Raw genomic sequence first — 19,148 nt, forward strand, 5'->3', positions numbered from 1 at the left:
CAACAGAGCTCTCCAAGAAGTACAACAAGACCGTGCATCCAAGACTATTCAAAGTAGGAGACTGGGTCTTGAGGAAAGTGATGGGCAATGCAGTGGTCCCTAGATAAGGCAAGATGGGAGCAAATTGAGAAGGACCATACAAGATAATTGGCCTGGCTGGCAAAAGGGTGTACCATCTGGAGGATTTGGACGGTAAAGCCATCCCAAGACCATAGAACCTAACCTCAAGCTGTTCTACTTTTGAAATGTAATCTTTCTGCCTTTTTATTCAAACTTAGCCTTTTGGCATTATATGTAATGTTTGTTGTGCAATGGAAAAATGCCACTACTTTCTCCTGTATTATATGTTTTTGTATTAAGGTGTTAAACTATTGAGCAATAGGGATAATTCAACCTTAGTTGCAGTGGTTCACCATATAGAAAGTTGTCAGGATAGGGCACAGGACCGAGCTGACTTCGCTTAGTCCGGTTGACTTTGCCTGCCGTACAAACAGTCAGTGTATCCCCGATTGTGATAACTCGTTGTGAGCTGATTTTGCTCACCTCCTTCGAGCTGATTTTGCTCACCTTACTAAACAATTGGTGTTCTGTCCAACTAGTGATTTGAAGACGAGCTGATTTCGCTCGTTACCCCGAGCTAATTTTTCTCACTAGGGTGAAAATTGATAACCTGCCCGACTCCTGATTTGAACCGAGCTAATATCTGTTCGATGGAACGTTATGCTTACCCATAGTAGAACTGGCTAAGTCCATTAAGTGAAATCATATTCATACTATCTGAGCTAAAATTAGCTCAGTAGCACACTTGCAATCTGCACAAATTTGAATAGACTGAGCTAACGTAGTTCAACCCGGGCTAATTTTGTCTGTCGCTCAAATAGTTGTTCTCCCCAACTGTGATTGCTTGTGCTGCGCTGAGTTTGCTCATTCATTCAAAAAGTTGATTTTATTCGCCTCAATAGAAAGTTAGCTTTCTAAACAACTTTTGATTTGAGACCGAGCTAACTTCGCTCATTACCTCCGAACTGATTCTGCTCGTTTTCCCCGAGCTGGGTTTGCTCGCCTGGAAATGAGTGCGATTTGTCCAACTCATGGAATGATTTTTCTCTCGCACTGAGCTAATATCAGTTCGGTTTATATGTATGTGCATTCACTAAGCTAAATCGAATAGCTGTATGTCAGCAATAGTTAAAGAAAACAGACAAATGCATTCGGCTAGCAAAAGGATGAGGATTTTCATTCATAATGAAACGTGCTTACAAAAGTGAGGTTCACAGCCCGGTTACATTCAAAAAAAGGGGGGGAAAGAAGCAAGAAAGGAGCCAAGCTACGCCCTAATCCATATCCGTAGCATCCTTCAGGTCGGTCGGGACCTCGTCAGTCACGTTTGGAGCGGTTTCTTACTCCTCCTCACCGTTGCCCGAAGATTCTTGCTTGGTCTCGCCATTACCCGAAGACTCTTCTTCCACAATGACTGGCAAATCAACCTCTTTGGTCAGAGGAAGGATTGTTGCCTCTTTGTTGACCGATTGACTAAGTCTGCTCATTTTCTGCTTGTTAAAACTATTTATAATGTAGACAAGTTGGTTAATATTTACATAAGTGAGATTGTGAGATTGCATGGGGTGCCAGTATCTACTGTATCTGACAGAGATTCAAAGTTTACGTCAAGGTTTTGGTAAAGTTTACAACAGGCTTTGGGAACAGAATTGCGATTGAGTAGTGCCTACCACCCACAAACAGACGGCCAATCTGAACGAACCAATCAGACCTTAAAGGATATGTTACGGATGTGTGCCCTTGATTTCCAAGGAAATTGGGAAACCTACTTACCGTTGGCCGAGTTTGTGTATAACAACCGCTACCATTCAAGTATTGGTATGGCTCCGTAAAAAGCTTTGTATGGTAAGAAGTGTCGTTCTCCAATTTGTTGGGCAGAGGTAGGTGAAAGACTGTTATTAGGACCGAAACTTGTGCAAGGAACAACTGAAAAAGTGAAATTGATACAACAACATCTGAAAACTGCACAGACCCGCCAAAAGAGTTATGCCGATGTTCGAAGGCGTGATAGAGAATATGAAGTCAGAGATCATGTGTTTATCAAAGTGACTCCAATGAAAGGCCAGACATGGTTTGGAGTGAAGGGTAAGTTGGCATCGAGATATGTTGGGCCTTATGAAATCCAAGAGAAAATTAACTCAGTGACGTATCAGGTAGCCTTACCTATAGTCGTGGAAACTATGCACAATGTCTTTCATGTTTCAATGCTTCAGGACTATTTGAGGGATCCATTCCATGTTATTGAGCTGACACATGTACTTTTGAAGGATGATTATACGTATGAAGAATGGCCAATTCAAATCGTTAACCGAAGAATCAAGAGATTGAGGAACAAAGAAATTCTGTTGGTAAAAGTTGATTGGCAAAACCACGGAGGGACCTATGCAACTTGGAAACGAAGGAAAATATGATGAGGAGATACCCTGAATTGTTTCCTTTGGATCTGGTATTCTTCCAAAATGAAGGTAATTCAAGTTTGGAGGACCAAACTCTTTAAGGGGGGGAAACTGTAACATCTCGACCTGTGATTAATTGATTAACCATGATTAATTATGCCTAATAAGTAATTAAGGTGAAATCCTAAGTTAATTACATGTGCATTACATTATTTGAGTTTATATCTGTCTGCAGTAAGAATATTTGTTTATGTTTCTGTTTAGTTGTGCGAATTGAAGGCCTTATCAACATCTAATCATGAAATTGACTTGGTATATGTGTCATTTGAAATTTTTAGAATTTTATGGTAAGTTTGATTGAAATTCGATTCGAAATGATTAAATTAGAATAATTAAATGTCTAATTGATTAGTTTGATCAACAATTTAATTACACTATTAACTAAGCCTATATAAGGCTCCCATATGTGTTTCACCTCTTTTATTCAACACACTTTTGAGCCTACACAAGCAAACAAACGTGAGAGAGGGAGAGAAGGGAGAGATTTGAGCTTAACTAAAGAATTTGCTAAAATTGAAGGAATTGGACTTAGAAACACAAGGACCAAGCTTTTAGCTCTCTCATTAACAAGCCTAGGTAAGAATTCAACCTTTAGATTGTACAATTATGATGTGTAGGGCATGAACTCTAGAGAATTAAGTTGGATGATACAAGAATTGAGTTAGAAATGAAGAGAATTGAACCATATCATGCATGCATGCATATATCATAGCATTTTGAGTATGTTTCTAAGAATTCATCACATTCCTTACCATTTGACCTTAATTGATCATGTTTTGGAAAGCTTAAATTCAAAGTAATTCATGCATGTCATGTTTATGGCATATTCACAAATTTCAAGTTGGAATTTTGATCAATTGGCAAGCTTTTGGGCCTTGATTCAGTGAAATGATCTTCAAATCATGATATTCTACAAGTTTCTAAATGATTTCTGGAGTTTTGGCCCAACAAGATGAGTTTTAAGTGTGTGATTCGAGTTTGGAGCTTGGGAGTGCAATCTTGAAATTCCAGATTCTGCACTTCCGCTCAAGCGGCAGAAGCTGCACTTGAGTGACCACTCTGTGATCTTACATTTCCGCTTGAGCGACCAGAAGTTCGCTCAAGCGAGAAATGCAAGCTCCCAGAAGTTTACACATTTTGCAGACCACTCAAGCGATAGAAGTTGCACTCGAGCAGGAACCTCAGTCTTACGCTCGAGCAATCGTCAAGCGGCCATCAAGCGAAGAATTCACATAACCAGTACTTTTTCAAAGTTTGCAGACCACTCGAGCGAAGGAATTTGCACTCGAGTAGCCCCTCACATGTTTGTATGTCCGTTCAATCGAGGGAAATTTCGCTCAAACATGACCCCTATTTTCAACAAGTTTTGTTAAGAGTTCCAAAGTATATTTTAGCATCCACATTGCATCCTAGGCATTCCTAGGCCATAATTAAGACTCAATAAAAGGTTAAGACCTAGAAACACACTAAGAACGAAACGAAAGACGTTAAGCATCAACCGAGTGTGTGTTTCATTATGTGTTTCTGTTATGTGTGTGTAGGTCACGCGTTACAAGTTATCTGATTTTTCTATTCTGTAAATAGAGCCATCTGTGAGTAATAACTTTGTAAAGCTATGTTTACGTTTAAGTAATTTCTTATATGATATGATATGACAAGAAATGCTCTGTTTTATGAAATGTTATATTCCGTCCAATGAATGATTGTCCAATTTCTGATAAGTATTCGTGGCATCTTTAGCACAAGGCCCTTGCCCGGGAGTAATAATACCGTGGTCTATAAGCACAAGGCCCTTGCCCGAGGGTAACAATACCGTGGTCTCATGGCCCTTGCCCGGGGCTAATAATACCGTGACTCAAGTATATTACACGTTCCCGGTACCGGAGGTTCCTTATGAAACTAAGAAGCATGATGACACTAATGGATGTACCATGTATGATGAAACATGAACTCTGATTTCTATGTGTATTTGAACAAGAATATGAATATAAATCTATTTCTGATAAGAACTCGGATTTCAGAATCTGTTATGGACTTCATTCATTTAAACCCTTTATTCTGTTATTATTCACTAGGCTTCCGCTTACTATTTACATTATATATGTATGTGAGCAGTCGCGTGACCAGGCCTAAGTTACTGCCTGGAGTGTTTTTGAGTCAGCCAACCACTGTGCCTCCCGGGGAGGTTTCCTTTTGAGAAGTCAAGTCTTGTGCACCTGTTAAAGATGTTTTGTTGTTTGTTTTTGCTTGTCTGTACACTGGGCTAAGTCCTTCATGACATTATATGTATGGTAATATGAATTTTATGGAAGTTTGACATTATATAAGTTTACAACTTACCTGTTTCATGTATGTCTACACAACTCTATGGACCTTATATTTTGTATAATTGTTTTCGCAACCCTTATATTTTGTTATTCTATTAAGTGGCCTTTGGTAATTCCAGGATTACTGGCCGGTTACGTCACTAAACCTAAAGGGGCGGGTTTGGGTCATGATAGCCAACAACATCACATATGATTCGTAAGATTTACACTACATCGTTCATAACATAACTACAATAATTCATACTTTTCAGTTTTATTGAGATGGACACTATAAATTGACTACTCATTACTTTTACTACACATAACACTACAATTATTTTAAACTTTCATAAATAAAATAAAATAAAATAAATCGATATTTTCTTATAATGGGTGTACATATAAATAGAATCTTACTATACACACCCCTTACTATATGCACCCTTAAATTATGTCATTTTTTTTTTAGTTGTGACTAATTTTCTACTTTAATTATGACCTTATTTTAATTATAACTCATGAAATCTTTGGTTGTGCCTCATATGTTGTTTGGTTATGACTTTTTTTTTAGTTATAACTCAGAAAATATGAAATTATGTCATTTTCTTATTTAGTTATAAAGTGCATATGGTACACACCTTCTTAGAACCGTGTACAATAATCTTTCTCGTTTATTATTGTATTATAAAGAGTTGTTAAAGAAAATAGTTAAGGAAAAGACTACACCGCACCTTATAAATATAGAAGAAAATTGTATAATTTCATACTTTTTGAGTCATAACTAAATAAATAATAATAATAATAATAATAATAATAATAATAATAATAATAATAGTCACAAACAAATACAAAAAAGTCATAATCAAAATCTCAAAATAATGTCATAACTAGAGATGCAAGAAAAATCAAAAAAATCGATTAAACTGATTGAACTAGACCGAATTGGCTATATTTGGTCTGTTTTTTTAACAAGAATCAGTCTGTGCAGTTTTTCAATTTGATTTTTTTTTATTTTTAGTTCGATATCCGTTCAAGCACATTGTGTACCGAACTAAACCGAAACCGACCGCTTCACCATGTATTGCATTTATAATATATACATATATATAATCTAATAATATATGATATTAATAAGTATAATAAATTTTTAACCTTAATTAATTAACTTTATCATCTCTATAACCTAAATTTGTATATTTTTATTGTATATAATCTTAACTCTAACTCATTATTTTTAAAACTTTAGTATTTTATAACTTTTTTTTATTTGTATTTTTGTTAAATTAGGAATTGAAAAGTATTTATTAAATGGATGGATTGAATATATTTGAAGTGGTGGACAAATTACTAATTCAATATTTTTATATACATTAGTGACTATACTAAAAAGTAGCTCAAGTTAGAAAAGTCATAGAATGATTGAACCGCACCGAATTAAATCATTTCAATCGGTTCGGTTTGGTGTAGTTTGATGAGAAAAATGGTCTGCATATTATCAGTTCAGTGAAAAAATTTATCTAAATACCGATTGTACCTTACTGATTATATCCCTAGTCATAACTAAAGATAAAAATTGATCATAATTAAAGAGAAAAATAATATAATTGAAGGTACATATAATATGGAGTGTGGATAATATAATTCTCCTAGTTAAAATTATAAACGGGAGCAGGGGCATAGGAGAAGTTGGTGTGTTTAAGGCTTCGTTTGGCAAGAGCTAAACGGGGCTTTTTTGGCTGTTTTAGCCACAAAAGACAAAATAGACTATTTTAGCCACAAAAAATAAAATATCACATCCAACCCATAATCATTATATTCTTCTCTCACAAAAAAAGTCAAAAAAGTTAAAAAGCCAAAAAGCTCTTTCCAAACCAAACTTTTTAACCCAGGCTAAAATAGTCAAAAAAATTAAAAAGCCAAAAAGCCAACCCACTTGCCAAACGGAGGCTAACTATATATAACAATAGATCATCTTGTGCAAAGTAGGAGGCAGGGCGCTGTAGGTTTATACATAGTTTCATCCTTAAATAGTAGATTGTTTAAGTTTGATTTGAAACTTTTAATAAATTTCATAACATGTTTAACTTGGTTAAATTTTGAACCAACCGAGTTGAGTTATAATAATTTATTTTTGTAAAAGCTTTTAAATTTATATGAAACTAAGCTCAAAAAATTAATGAATTGATCTCAAAAGAACTTTTGAGTAGCCAAATAAAGTCAAGCTCAAATAATTTGATACCTTTTATAGTCCTACATTTCATATTAGTTTTTTTTAATATATTAATGTTCATAATAATATTTATTTATAATTTGTATAATATACTCATTACACATTTATATGAATTTTATCGTTGCATATTTAAGACTGTAAAATGAACCAAACTACTTGAATTCAACTGTAAAATGAACCAAACTACTTGACCTCACCTTGTATTCCATTCGTTAAAAACTCGTTCGATATGGACTTGTTATGTAAATCAGGCCTCGTTTGTGAACATGCTATTTTAGTAATTTTTTTGACTTTTTGGCTAAAATATGAGATAAAAAAAATTAATATGTTTGGAATGACTTTTTTGTTTTTACAAAAAGATGTGCAAAAATAAAAAGAAAAGAGAATCTTTGACTTTTTGATATAAATTATAGGTTTTTTATTTTTTTTTAATAACTTTTTGACTTTTAGGCTAAAATATGTGTATCCCAAATGAGGTCTAAGTCAAATTTGAGCAATTACTACTTGACTGAATAATTTTATATGTGCTATAAAAAATAAACTATTTTAATTTGATTCGTATTCAGCTCGTTAATTTAAACAAATTCAACTTAAAAATATTTTATAACTGGTTAAATTTTCAAGTTATATTTGAAGAACGAAAAATGACTTACACTCCCACCACCCCCACTGATTTTTGATTGGCTGGAATTTTTTATTTTTTTATTTTTTTGGGGTCTTCCTCTCACATACCCCCACGTGGGGGTGGGGGTGCTGGGGGTCTAGAGCAGCGTTGTTTGAAGAACTCAGAGTTGGTTACAAGTATCAAGATCTTGAGTTATGTTTAAAGTAAGCTTTATAATAAAAGAAAAATGTTTCTATTTAACATCAAAATAAGCCTTACTCTAAGTTTATTCTAACAATTCAAATCGTTTAATGTGTAAGACTTGTTAAATATATTGTTTTTATAAAAAAATGACATTGATCAAATATTAATAACACTAGGAAGAAGCCTCACCCAATATAATAAAAAGAAAAATAATTTATCTTTCTAATTTTGTCTCTCAAATCCACTCTAATAATGTGGAATTAGAGATATTAAAGACGGGAGAAAAATATAAAACCATTTCATATAGGGATGAGTCACAAAATTAAAAAGATATAGCGGGATTGGAATAAAAAATCATGATGCATACCATTTTTGGGTCGATAATGATGGGTGATGAGTTGCATATAGTTTTGTTGTTTTAGTGGGGGTGATGGTGAGGTTAGCATAACCAAACAATCATGACGTGGAATTGGAGATGTCCATATATGCCATTTCGGGTCTCCGTTCCGAGAAGTTATTGGATGATTTTTGGTATCACCACGTGATATTTTAATAATGTTGTGATTAAGTTAAAAAAAAATAAGATTTACAAATTTATATTAGTAATTAAAAAATAAAAAATGATATGGTAAATTATATTTGGTATGAGGCCCACCAAGCCCACCCTTTAATGAAAGCGGACGAACTAGCCTTTTCAACCTCTTCCTTACGTGGCAGCCATGCAGACTATGGTCCCACATTAATATCATAAAATCTTTGATTTTAAAAAATAAAATAAAATTTATTTCATACATACGTAAATCGAATATAATATTTGTATTTAACAAATTAATTCAACTAACTCATTTATTCAATGTTAAATAGAGGGGGGGGGGAATTATAATATAAATAATTCAATTAAAAAGACGACCCGTGATACACACTTCTTATCCATTTTTTGACAAACAAAAACAATTGTAAATCCAATAAATAGAATTTGCAAACGTTTAAGTTAAAATTCTAGTAATTTTGAGAACTGGTGACAATCAAATTAAGGCCAAGATCACTTCCTCTAATTCATTACAAATGAATTTAAACATGAACTTTAAAATATAATTAATAATAATAATAATAATAATAATAACCAACAAATAAGTATAATAATAATAAACAAATACATAAACCAACAGGAATTTTATCAAGAACTTTTTGTAAAAAGAAATTGAAATAACAAAAATTACTAAAAATCCGCAAAAATACTTGAAAAGGTAAAACATATTGATGTGATTCACAAAAAAAGGTTTCCCCTCTCAAAAGAGTTTCCTAATAGAGTAATGCTAGGTATCATGAAAAAAAATCATAAAAATGATTATGAAAGATTCTCCACTATTAGGCTACACATACAAAAAAACACCACACTAATCAAAGGATGAAAACTCTTCATGAAACATTTCATAATATTTTTTTCATGATCCCTAATATTATTCTTCTTGATAACAGTTAACATAAGCTGCAATCCTTTAAAAACTTGATAACATCATTAATAGAATTTCAAAGTCTAAATTTATCCATTTCAGGCAATACACAAATCCATTACCATTGCCATGATCTTCTATAACTTACAACCCTTTTCTCCACATTTATGAACCCGTGCATTTCACGAGCTTAGTAAATACTGGTTTTTGGATAAAAGGAATGAGACACATTACTATATTTTCAACCAAAGCAATGGGTTTAATGATCCACTGGCAAAGAAATAAAATTAAGTTTTCAGGGTTTAAAAATAATGGTTTTCCCTCTCAAGTGCCTAAACCAGTCATTTTGCAAATAGGGCAAAGATTCTTCTGTGTCAGCCACTGTTTGATGCAGTTGGTGTGGAAGTCATGCCCGCAATCCAAAGTCCCAATATCATCACCAGCAACATACTCCTCCTGGTAAAGATTCAAAAAATAAATTGGTTTATATATATAGGATTTGATGGCTTTTCCCAAATAAGCATCTGTATATATAGGATTTGATGGCTTTTACCCGACATATGCAGCATGGCTCCAAGTTTGATTGGGATACTACCGCGATAGAAAGATACTTCCGCTGTTGCATAGACTTCATAATGGTTTCCTCGCTCAATCCAGTGCTCACATTTCCTATGCGCTCTTCCAATGCCAACAATTCCTGATATTCCCCAATCGCGGTCAGGGAACAAAAATCTTCCATCAAAATTTGATGACATGGACATATATATAAAAAAAGAAGGAAAAAAACCCCTTCTTACCTCATAAGACATGTTATCAACATCAAGTCTCATATCTCTATGCCTGTCATGCAACTCAGCAGCCCCATTTATAAATGGATCAAAGAGCATATAATCCTAACACACGATTATACATGCAGGACAATGTCAGAAATGAAGCAAGTCACAAGACATTTTTGATGATCGACAAATCATTCAACAATGCTAGGGACCCCAAAAAAAGAAAAATGATTCATCCACACAATTTCTTGACCAAATATTTTCTCAAAACTCTCTTTACATGCATTTTATCTTGCCACCTCATTAGGGGATTGTGGGGGAAGAAATTGTGTGGATGTAGCATTGTTGCCAAAAAAATTAGCAAATATTCTACAAAATAGCCACATGATGGTTGTGGCACCAACACCACATGGGACCTACACCCATGTGAGTATTTTGTGGAATTTTTGGTAGTTCTTTTGGTAGCATTTTTATAAAGCTAGTTCATGCAGCACGATAAGTGCAACTGTTACAATGCACTGCTGTATTGTGCATATTTCCAAAAAAATAATGTCCTTGGCAACAACCAGAGCTTAATTATTGTGAAAGCTGCTTTTAATCAAACTGAGTTTTCTTTTTTTTTTAAAAGTAGATAACATAAACAATAATTACTAAGAAGTTTAGAAGCATAGAAAGCCTTACTGAATTTTTGCCATCTCAAATGAGTTCCAGTGAAAAACAGAATCAACAGAACATGAAATGTCACTATATCAACTAAAGCATTCATACTCTTGTGGCAGTTGACAAAGACGAAATGGTTGTGTTACAGCACAACATATAAAAATTAATGAATTAAAGAGGCATGAATCAAAATTAAACCTCAGCTCGTAAGTTCTCGCCCCTACGCATAGCATTCAAGACTTGACGAATCTGTTAAATGGAAGGACAGAAGTTGTTACTTCAATGTTCCAACTTTTCTTAATCAGAAACTAAGCAATTTTGATAGCAACAGAATGTACGTTTACTAGCAAGATAGAAACTAAAATTAACAGTGTCACAAATTATGCAATTAAGAATGTGCAAGAACAATTCAGACAATTACGACCATAAATAAACAGATCCGTACAACTTTCATAATCTGGAATTATATTAAAATACACACACACATATATATGCCGCTAATGGCTGAATCCACCACCCCCTCTCACAATGCGGGCGGCCTACTCATGTGAGAAGAGTGAGGGCCGTGGTTATAGCCTTTAGGGTATGGACATAGTAGGAATCTTCTACAATAAATTGACATATTGGATTCCACAGGAAGCTTCTGTCTTTATGTATGTCATATAAACATTGAATTTTTCTAACCCAAGTGCGATACATATAAATTAGGTATTTCCATATATAGCCCTTTAACTCCCCAACGAGATATTTCTAAGCTTGTTTTAACCCTTAGACATTCCTTTTTACAACCCCAAGCCCTATCCTTGCTTAAACATTCAACTCTAGGGCTTTAAAACTACAACACTAGCCAAGGTTTTGTTCTTGGGTATCGTTCACAGTGCTCAGAACAGTCGCCAAACAGTCCCAAAAATTCTCTCTTCACTCCCAAACCTTTATTGTTTTGTTAGAACATATAGCCCTAACAATCTAAGTAATTTTACAAAGAACAGTCCCCTAACATCCCAAAAAAAGAAACCTCTTCACACTGCGCTCACTAGTCACTACCAACAGGAGAGTGATCCCCACACTTGTCCTACATCACATGTCCAGCTAACCATACTTGACAAGCCAATTCACAAAATCCTCACCTACATAAGAAGACGGTCAACAAGACCAAAACAACTTGTCTACCAATCTGGGGGGACTAAAATAGTTCTTATTGACAATTCACCAATCTCTACAGATTTCACTAAATTTCACTCCATCAAATAGATTAATGAGATCAATGGAAACATGACTCTGCCATTCTCAAAGGAAAGCACAGCTCTACAAACTGATATATGCGAAATATTCATGACTAATCAACTTAATATTGCAATACTCCGAGGCAGCATGCATGAGCTTCATTTGAACCCATGTGCAAGTGTGTTAGAGAGAGAGAGAGAGAGAGAGAGAGAGAGAGAGAGAGAGAGAGAGAGAGAGAGAGAGAGAGAGATTAAGGATGAGATTAATATATAAATAAGAAATGTAACATCAAACTATACAGAATCAATGGTGGTAGCCAGGTAGGTATAGAGTAACACGTTTATTATAATAAACACTTGATGGCCATAACAAAAATACTCATCCAGTAATTTGCAATTCAAGGTATTACAGTGTATTATTAACAGCATGTTATTGCCAAAGGGATAAAATTGTAAAATGATGACGGAGATGTTAATCACAACGATGAAGTGATGTTGGAATTATGTCCATGATTTCTTACATGATTAAAAATGTTCAAGATGTTCAAGTTAAGTTGCAGTAATTATGACATTGCATTGGCCCACAACAAAATGCTGCCATAAGAAAATTGATAATTGTGTACTTGGAATTACAAAACCTTAGCAGTACTTCTAGGAACAAAGATACCATACTCAGGTAATATATCTTAACCAACTTTAAGCAAAGGATTAGTAAACTTGGAAATCAGGGAAAAATTAAAACAAAAAACAAAGAACTTAGACCACAAACCTCAGATACCAGCCTGTGTCTCCCCTCAATATCAGCAGCTAAAGCGCGCCAACCATTCACATCATCACCAGGTAGCTCCAACAAAGCCGATCTTGGATATGGTGGATGATGGCCTTGGCTATTAGCTCCAGATGGCATTATTGTTTCCTCTGAAGAAGAAGGGCCTGAACGCGATGGGGGAAAGTGAGCTCTCAGAGCTTCAGACTCAGAGTCAACAGATGGAAACAAAGTCCAAGGAGAAAATTCGGATAATCTTTGTTGATTTTGTGTTGGGGGGTTGCGATGAGGTGTCCACGCAGTGGGGAAAGGCCGTATAGCAGAGCTGGGGCTAACTCGAGAACTAGAAGGGACACTTGTAGAAGTACTGGTATTTCCAGTAGAAAAATTCCAATTATTTGAGTCTTGCACCGAATTTCTCATCTCAGTTGGAGGAACAACAATAGGATGCTCCATGCCATTTCTTGGGGTGCTTCTAAAACTTGCTTCCTCTCGCAATGATGCACCTCTGTCCCCTGAAAGCATTAAAGAACTTGAAGAACCGCCAGCTCTTGAATTAAGAGTCCCATTCCAAGGGAAAGCAGGTGTATTCCTTGGCAAATCAAGAATATGCATTGAATGAGACTGGTTTGGGGGATTATTTGAATTGGGTGCTACTATGGTTGTTGGTCTCAAGTCCAAAGAATCAGTAAAAGAGAGAGGTCTAGATGGCTGGGGAGTGGAGCACACATCAGAATGGTTTATCGCATTCCCTGTTGATGGTAAATTAAACCTAACAGATTCGTGATGCCCAACATTTCCTCTCACGCCAAAAATTCTTGAGGAGCTTTCTGCAATTCCTGTCACACTTGAAGGAGGAAAGACGTCAGAAGCTACTCCACGCATACTAATGCCACTTCTTGGGTTTAGCTGTTCAGAAGGACCAATGCAAGGAGAAATCACTGGTGGTGGTGATATACTTAAGCTGCTAGAAGCACTGTAACGAGCAAAAACACCATGTCGTGGAAAGATTTCAGTATGTTGAAAGCAGTTTGAACTCCCACCTGGACAAGACTGTCCAGAAGTACCTTCAAGAGCCTTTCTCTTGCAGGATGAACCCCAATTGCCCAAAGACGAACTTGACTCACCCTCACTGTCCACCAAACAACCAGAATGACCAGAAGAATTCCCAGTGTTATCAGAAGAAGCATTAGCACTCAAGATCTGTTCTGTTTCTGGTCCGCTTACCTTGTACAAATTATGGAATGCATCTGGCTCCGTGTCCTGCCCACCATCGCCACTACCGGCCATGTCCCCAGCATTTAAATTTATATTCAGAGAAACACGACTAGAACTGGAACTCTGCATAATTAAAGGTCTGTCGGTAACCTGATTACCACCAATACCATTGTTAACACTATCGCGAAGTAAGATGTTAGACGGTCCAGACCCAGGACGAACCAAAAATGAGGACGACCGACCATTTTCGATTTTCATACCATCACCAATGCCTTGGCCTTGTAAATTTTGACTAGAGCTAGATTCCCCTAAATCCCAACCACTAAAACCCCGAGCACTATGACTAACAGCATTAGTGCAAGTATAGTTCCCTTCAGCAGAAGAAAGCATGTAATTTGGCAACCGGCTTTCCACTGGACTTAGCATGCTATTCCAAGCAGTTGACTGATTCATACCAGTGTTATTGGAAACAGATCCCTGGTTAAGATCAACAGTTTCAGTAAAGGAATTGCCTGCACTCCTTTGCCCTTGCATTGGGGCTAATGTAATCCCCCAAAGGTATGTGTATGTTGCAGAACAATATTTTTAACACTTGATCACAAAGAACACTGCTCAGGCAAACCTGAATTCACAAATCTGCAAAAGGGAAAACATCCTAGCTCAACCTAGTAGCTGAAAAACGCAAGCCATTCACAAATGCAATTAGGCCACTTACTTAAGATATTAGAACATATGATTTGAACAAAAAATGAAAATAAGACTCGCTATCTGTACGGCTCTGTGCTTCTTCAACTCCACTTATAAGCATAGCCCAAGATGTAAAAGTAGAGTCCAAATATTGGTGGTCATTAGACAAGCAGGAGATATAAAGTAAAAGAAAAGATAAAAAGCTCATTACTGCAACAGGTACTACCTACCTACCTACCAACATAGACAAATTGCTACTCAACCAGAACAATAGAAAGTTCCAACTATCGTAGACTTCAACAGCTGAAACAGAATTGAGATGATGAATTATGCATTTACTTTCAACCATAAACCTCTCTCGAATAACATCTGAAACTTCAAAAGAAAGAACCACCTTTAGTACTGCAAGATATTATTTGGGAACAAAATGAAACACAAAACAAGTGCAATTATGACAAAGAAAAGCAATTATGACAACGAAAGTACATAATAAGCATACGGACGTTTGAGAGCTCCTGGTACTTCTACTGGACTTTTATCACCTGGCCTGAGTTTATTAGAGTGTTATTTTAAACTTGTGACCATACTCCAACTATTTGTTCACCTTATTGCGCAAGTAACCCTAAATATAAACTATTCAAAGGACAAATAATAATAATAATCAGCTATTAAAATGGTGCCAACCTAACCATAAAATTAATTAAACACATCGAGAGATTCATAGATAAAGATGAGAAAGAAACAATATCGTAACGGATTCCATATCCCCTATATATTTTTCATGCTCCCAAAACTTCCTACCAGAATAAAATATACTCAAAAATATCTGCACGGCTCATTCATTAATATATTTAAACTGTAAAGTGAGAGGCATCTGAGCTTCAGAACTACATCACAGAAATAGAACATGTACAATAAACTGCTAAATCAATGCACAAGGAAAAGTTTCCCAAATATGATAAACTCCTGAGTGCATTCATTATGTTTCTTAAGTTATAAGATATGGCTTTTGCATAGATAAACTAAGAAAAATGATCCATGTAGCAGACTTCGAGTGATTTGGATTAAAGCTTGTTAACAGTGATCCAAATTGGAGGAATCCAATTGTTAACAGTGTGCTTTAATTTGGTATTCTCATCCGGTGATTTCCCTGGTCCCAAGTTGCAGGGAGGGAAGATGAGAATCAACTTATTGATAGAAATTTTGTAAGGAAAGCCCTTGGGCACCTTATTGTGCCACACGTTGCCTAATTAGGATATCCCTTGATATTTGCGTACATATTCCTATGAAGACGGTCACCTTGCTACATGGGAATATATTCCCATAAAAGCGTAGACAACTAGGAGGTCAGTGATTGTTGCCACAACAGCAACCGATTCACTTAAGCGGTTTTGGATCATGGATTTGAGTAAGGATTTGGAAGAGAAAGAAAAAAAAAATGGGTAAAATATGAATGAAATATAGTTACATTTTGCCGACCTTTTCCTTTTCCCTTTCCCTTCCCAAATGCATACCCAAATCCATATCCAAACACAGCCTTAAGTTCTTAAACTATCAGTTTGGTCGCTACTTTTTCATTACACTTTTCCTAAACCAAAATCATCTAAGCAACAAGACTGCTTCAAGACCACAGTGAAAATATATACCAAATATGTTGTGCTCCACATGGTGAGATTATAATGCAAGAAGCTTGCAGTTACCATTAACTTTGGCTTCCTAATGCATACAGATGCAAATTACAATTATATGTGTCGCATCCTTGGCAGACTAATACAAAACCAAAAGTCAAGTTTCAACAAATTAAACCTCCAACAAGCAATTATATATATTAACTCAATAAGTAAAAATCAGCAATTTCAGTGCACAGAGACATCAATGCATCAAAAAATTAAAGGAAAAAAAATGGAATGTGAACATTGTAGAAACTAATTATAACTGATAAGCTCAAAAAAGATGGAAACTTTGAGAGTATAACCAAGGCCAGCCATAAGTAGAATCTATCGACATCATCAATGAACAAATGCACAAAATTACAAGCCAATCTTCTAGCAAAATAAAAAATAATAATAATACTAGAAAGGGGAAAGAGAAAGAGAACGTCAAAAATCAAAACTTTATTCGAAGCCTGTAATTCACAGATCCCCATTTCCAGCACCACGCTCACAGGAAAAATTTATCAAATTAAAAAAAAAAAATTACATAAAATTGATTAAAAAATCTCTACCAAACAATTATCAGAAACTGATTCAAGAGAATAAATTCAGCATGGAATTAAGATAGATTGAAGAAGAACCTGACTGACTGAGAAAAGAAGATGAAGGATAGATGAATCCACGGTCCACCGATCGTTTCTGAGAATCTGAGCTCTCTCTTCTCTCTTTCGACAGTTTTGCTTTTGTTTGGGGAGAGAGAAAATCTATAGCCGCTGAGAAAATTAATGAAAGATGACGATGACGATGGTGTAGTGGGTTGGAGAGAGAGGTGTGGAGAGAGAGAGAGAGAGAGAGAGTAAATTTAATTGGGATCGTTTCGAATATGTTTAACTCAGATTTTGTTGGTAGTACAAATATTTCAGAATCCGATGCTAACGATGGAAGTTAAATCAGTCTGAGCCGTTGGATTTCTCGACAATCGATGGATTTGAAGAAAATGGTGTGGAAGATTTTGTATCTAACGGCTCATGATTGTCATCAGGATTATTCGTCTGATGTTGTAATTATGACAAATCTAGAGGGCTGCTACCTAAATTCTTTGACCATTATTTCTTTGAATCATTTCCTTAAAACTTTAAATTTTAATATGATATTTTTTAACATTTCAATTAATGTTAAATTTATCGTTATTTATAATATTATTTTACTCAAATACACACCTACTTAATTTTGCACGTCCTCTCCTTCTTCTGTTGAAATTAGTCCATCTCTTGTTGAAAAAAGCGACGACAATAACGGTTTCACTATTGTTGAAGAAAAACGGCAACAACAGTAAATTGCATCAATAAACACTATTGCCTTAGTGAACAGCATTGTATCAAAGGTTCGTCATTGAACATTAGCAGTGAACTACGGTGTCTAAATCAATGAAATCAGTGCACCATTGCACTTGTTCGTCGAAAATTCCTCTTAGGTAAATACCAACTCTTTATCTTATTAACATCATTGCCTCTTTTCTTCTCATCATATTTTTGTTTTTTGGTTTATTTCAGTGTAAAGTGGATTTTAAAGGAAAAAAACCTTCATGAAAAACACAATATAGTGTTGACCATATGAAATAGAACCGTTTTCCATACCATTGTCGAAAATAAAGATCATGTTCAATTGAACAATGTCAACTTGTTGCATGTCTATTCAAAAGATAATTTTAACAGTCGGCAAATTAGTACCAAACCAGCTCGAACAAAGCAACAACAATTGCAAACGATCAAGAATGTTAATGCGAGATAGATAAACTTACCAATACAATGCCAACCTCATCAGAATTGTTGTGATCATGTTCAATTGCTCTACAAGTATCAATGAATGGTGAAATAATTTATAAAGAGTAATACGTTGGACTTGAAAAGAGGTTTTTGGTTCAAGGTTTCTATTTTATGAGGGTTTATGATGGTGATGAAGAGAATACGTTCTGAGTTTAAAATTGTTATAAAGAGTAACAAGTTTAGGATTTAGGTTGGTAGAATGAATTTAGGTGGAGGTGGAGGTGGAGGTGGAAGTGGAGGTACAATATTGTAAAGTGTCATTGTAATGGTTTTTATTGAGTGTTGCTACCTCCACACTACTCCGGCCGGCAGCCTCATCCGGCAGCCATTCTAGTGTCTCCCCACCAGCGACCACCCTCTCACCACCTCTTACCACCGCGACCCACAAGCGATGTGACACCTTAAATATTTAATTAATACTACTACCAATCATGATAATAATAATGATAATAATATTAATACTAATGGGAGTGATAGCAAAATAAAATAATTAATTTTATGATGGTATGCAATAAAGTATAATTTAATTTATTATACAATTAATTAGGATCAATGTAAGATGAAGGCAAAATAATAAAATAACTAAGCTATAGTGTTATGTACATAAATTTGTCATTGTGGTTATCAAATGTATAATGAAGAGAATTATTTGGAACTAAGTTAATCACTAATAAAGGTGAAGGGATTGGCATGTTTAATTTTGAAAATTTGCAAAGATGTTAAGAGGTTTGCAAATATATTAAGAGGTATGAATAAGAGCCATCTGTCCACCTAGGATTAGAAGGGGGAAAGGTGATTCATCACCATTAGGGCCATTAGGTATGTGAGTCACCACCTAATTGCATGTATAGGTAGGGATGGTGCTGTGAAGTAAGGTAGTGTTAACGGAAACAAAGAAAAAAAAAACACAGAGAATCAGCACAAATAGGAAGCAAGGAAAGAGCCAGAAGCTAACGAGAATAGCTAGGAGTTAGTAAGACTCGTTATTAAAGTGAGTTATGGTATACCTTGAGTCACCATAATATA

At 35.2% G+C, this 19,148-nt stretch overlaps 1 protein-coding gene across 27 annotated transcripts; it reads right to left on the reverse strand.

Moving 5' to 3' along the window:
* Window positions 1-9,358: 9,358 nt before the first annotated feature.
* Window positions 9,359-17,330, reverse strand: LOC114288717 (E3 ubiquitin-protein ligase MBR2). Of its 27 annotated transcripts, XM_082905558.1 has the most exons (9): window positions 16,938-17,181; window positions 15,148-15,277; window positions 14,883-15,013; window positions 14,673-14,754; window positions 12,743-14,593; window positions 10,949-10,999; window positions 10,112-10,207; window positions 9,868-10,011; window positions 9,359-9,770 (listed from the first exon to the last, which is right to left on the reverse strand). In XM_082905558.1, exons 5-9 carry the CDS (start codon window positions 14,489-14,491, stop codon window positions 9,639-9,641), a joined length of 2,172 nt encoding a protein of 723 aa, XP_082761684.1. In that variant the 5' UTR covers window positions 14,492-14,593; window positions 14,673-14,754; window positions 14,883-15,013; window positions 15,148-15,277; window positions 16,938-17,181; the 3' UTR covers window positions 9,359-9,638. The 27 variants fall into 27 exon arrangements, with proteins under 27 accessions (XP_082761684.1, XP_082761594.1, XP_082761587.1 ...); XM_082905468.1 differs by lacking the exon at window positions 15,148-15,277 and having other exon boundaries at window positions 16,938-17,185; XM_082905461.1 differs by lacking the exon at window positions 15,148-15,277 and having other exon boundaries at window positions 14,879-15,013; window positions 16,938-17,185.
* Between the last annotated feature and the right edge of the window lie 1,818 nt (window positions 17,331-19,148).

The sequence above is a fragment of the Camellia sinensis genome, chromosome 2 (genome assembly GCF_055761805.1).
Source record: "Camellia sinensis isolate YWXY chromosome 2, ASM5576180v1, whole genome shotgun sequence".
NCBI lineage: Eukaryota > Viridiplantae > Streptophyta > Magnoliopsida > Ericales > Theaceae > Camellia > Camellia sinensis.

Excerpts from the sequence above, each read along its gene's own strand:
- LOC114288717 (XM_028232294.2), bottom strand. The coding sequence starts at position 14,491 with ATGCAAGGGCAAAGGAGTGCAGGCAATTCCTTTACTGAAACTGTTGAT. Across the intron at positions 11,000-12,742 it reads GACACAGGCTGGTATCTGAG|ATTCGTCAAGTCTTGAATGC; the intron begins GTTTGTGGTCTA and ends TCCATTTAACAG. Across the intron at positions 10,208-10,948 it reads GCGAGAACTTACGAGCTGAG|GATTATATGCTCTTTGATCC; the intron begins GTTTAATTTTGA and ends ATCGTGTGTTAG.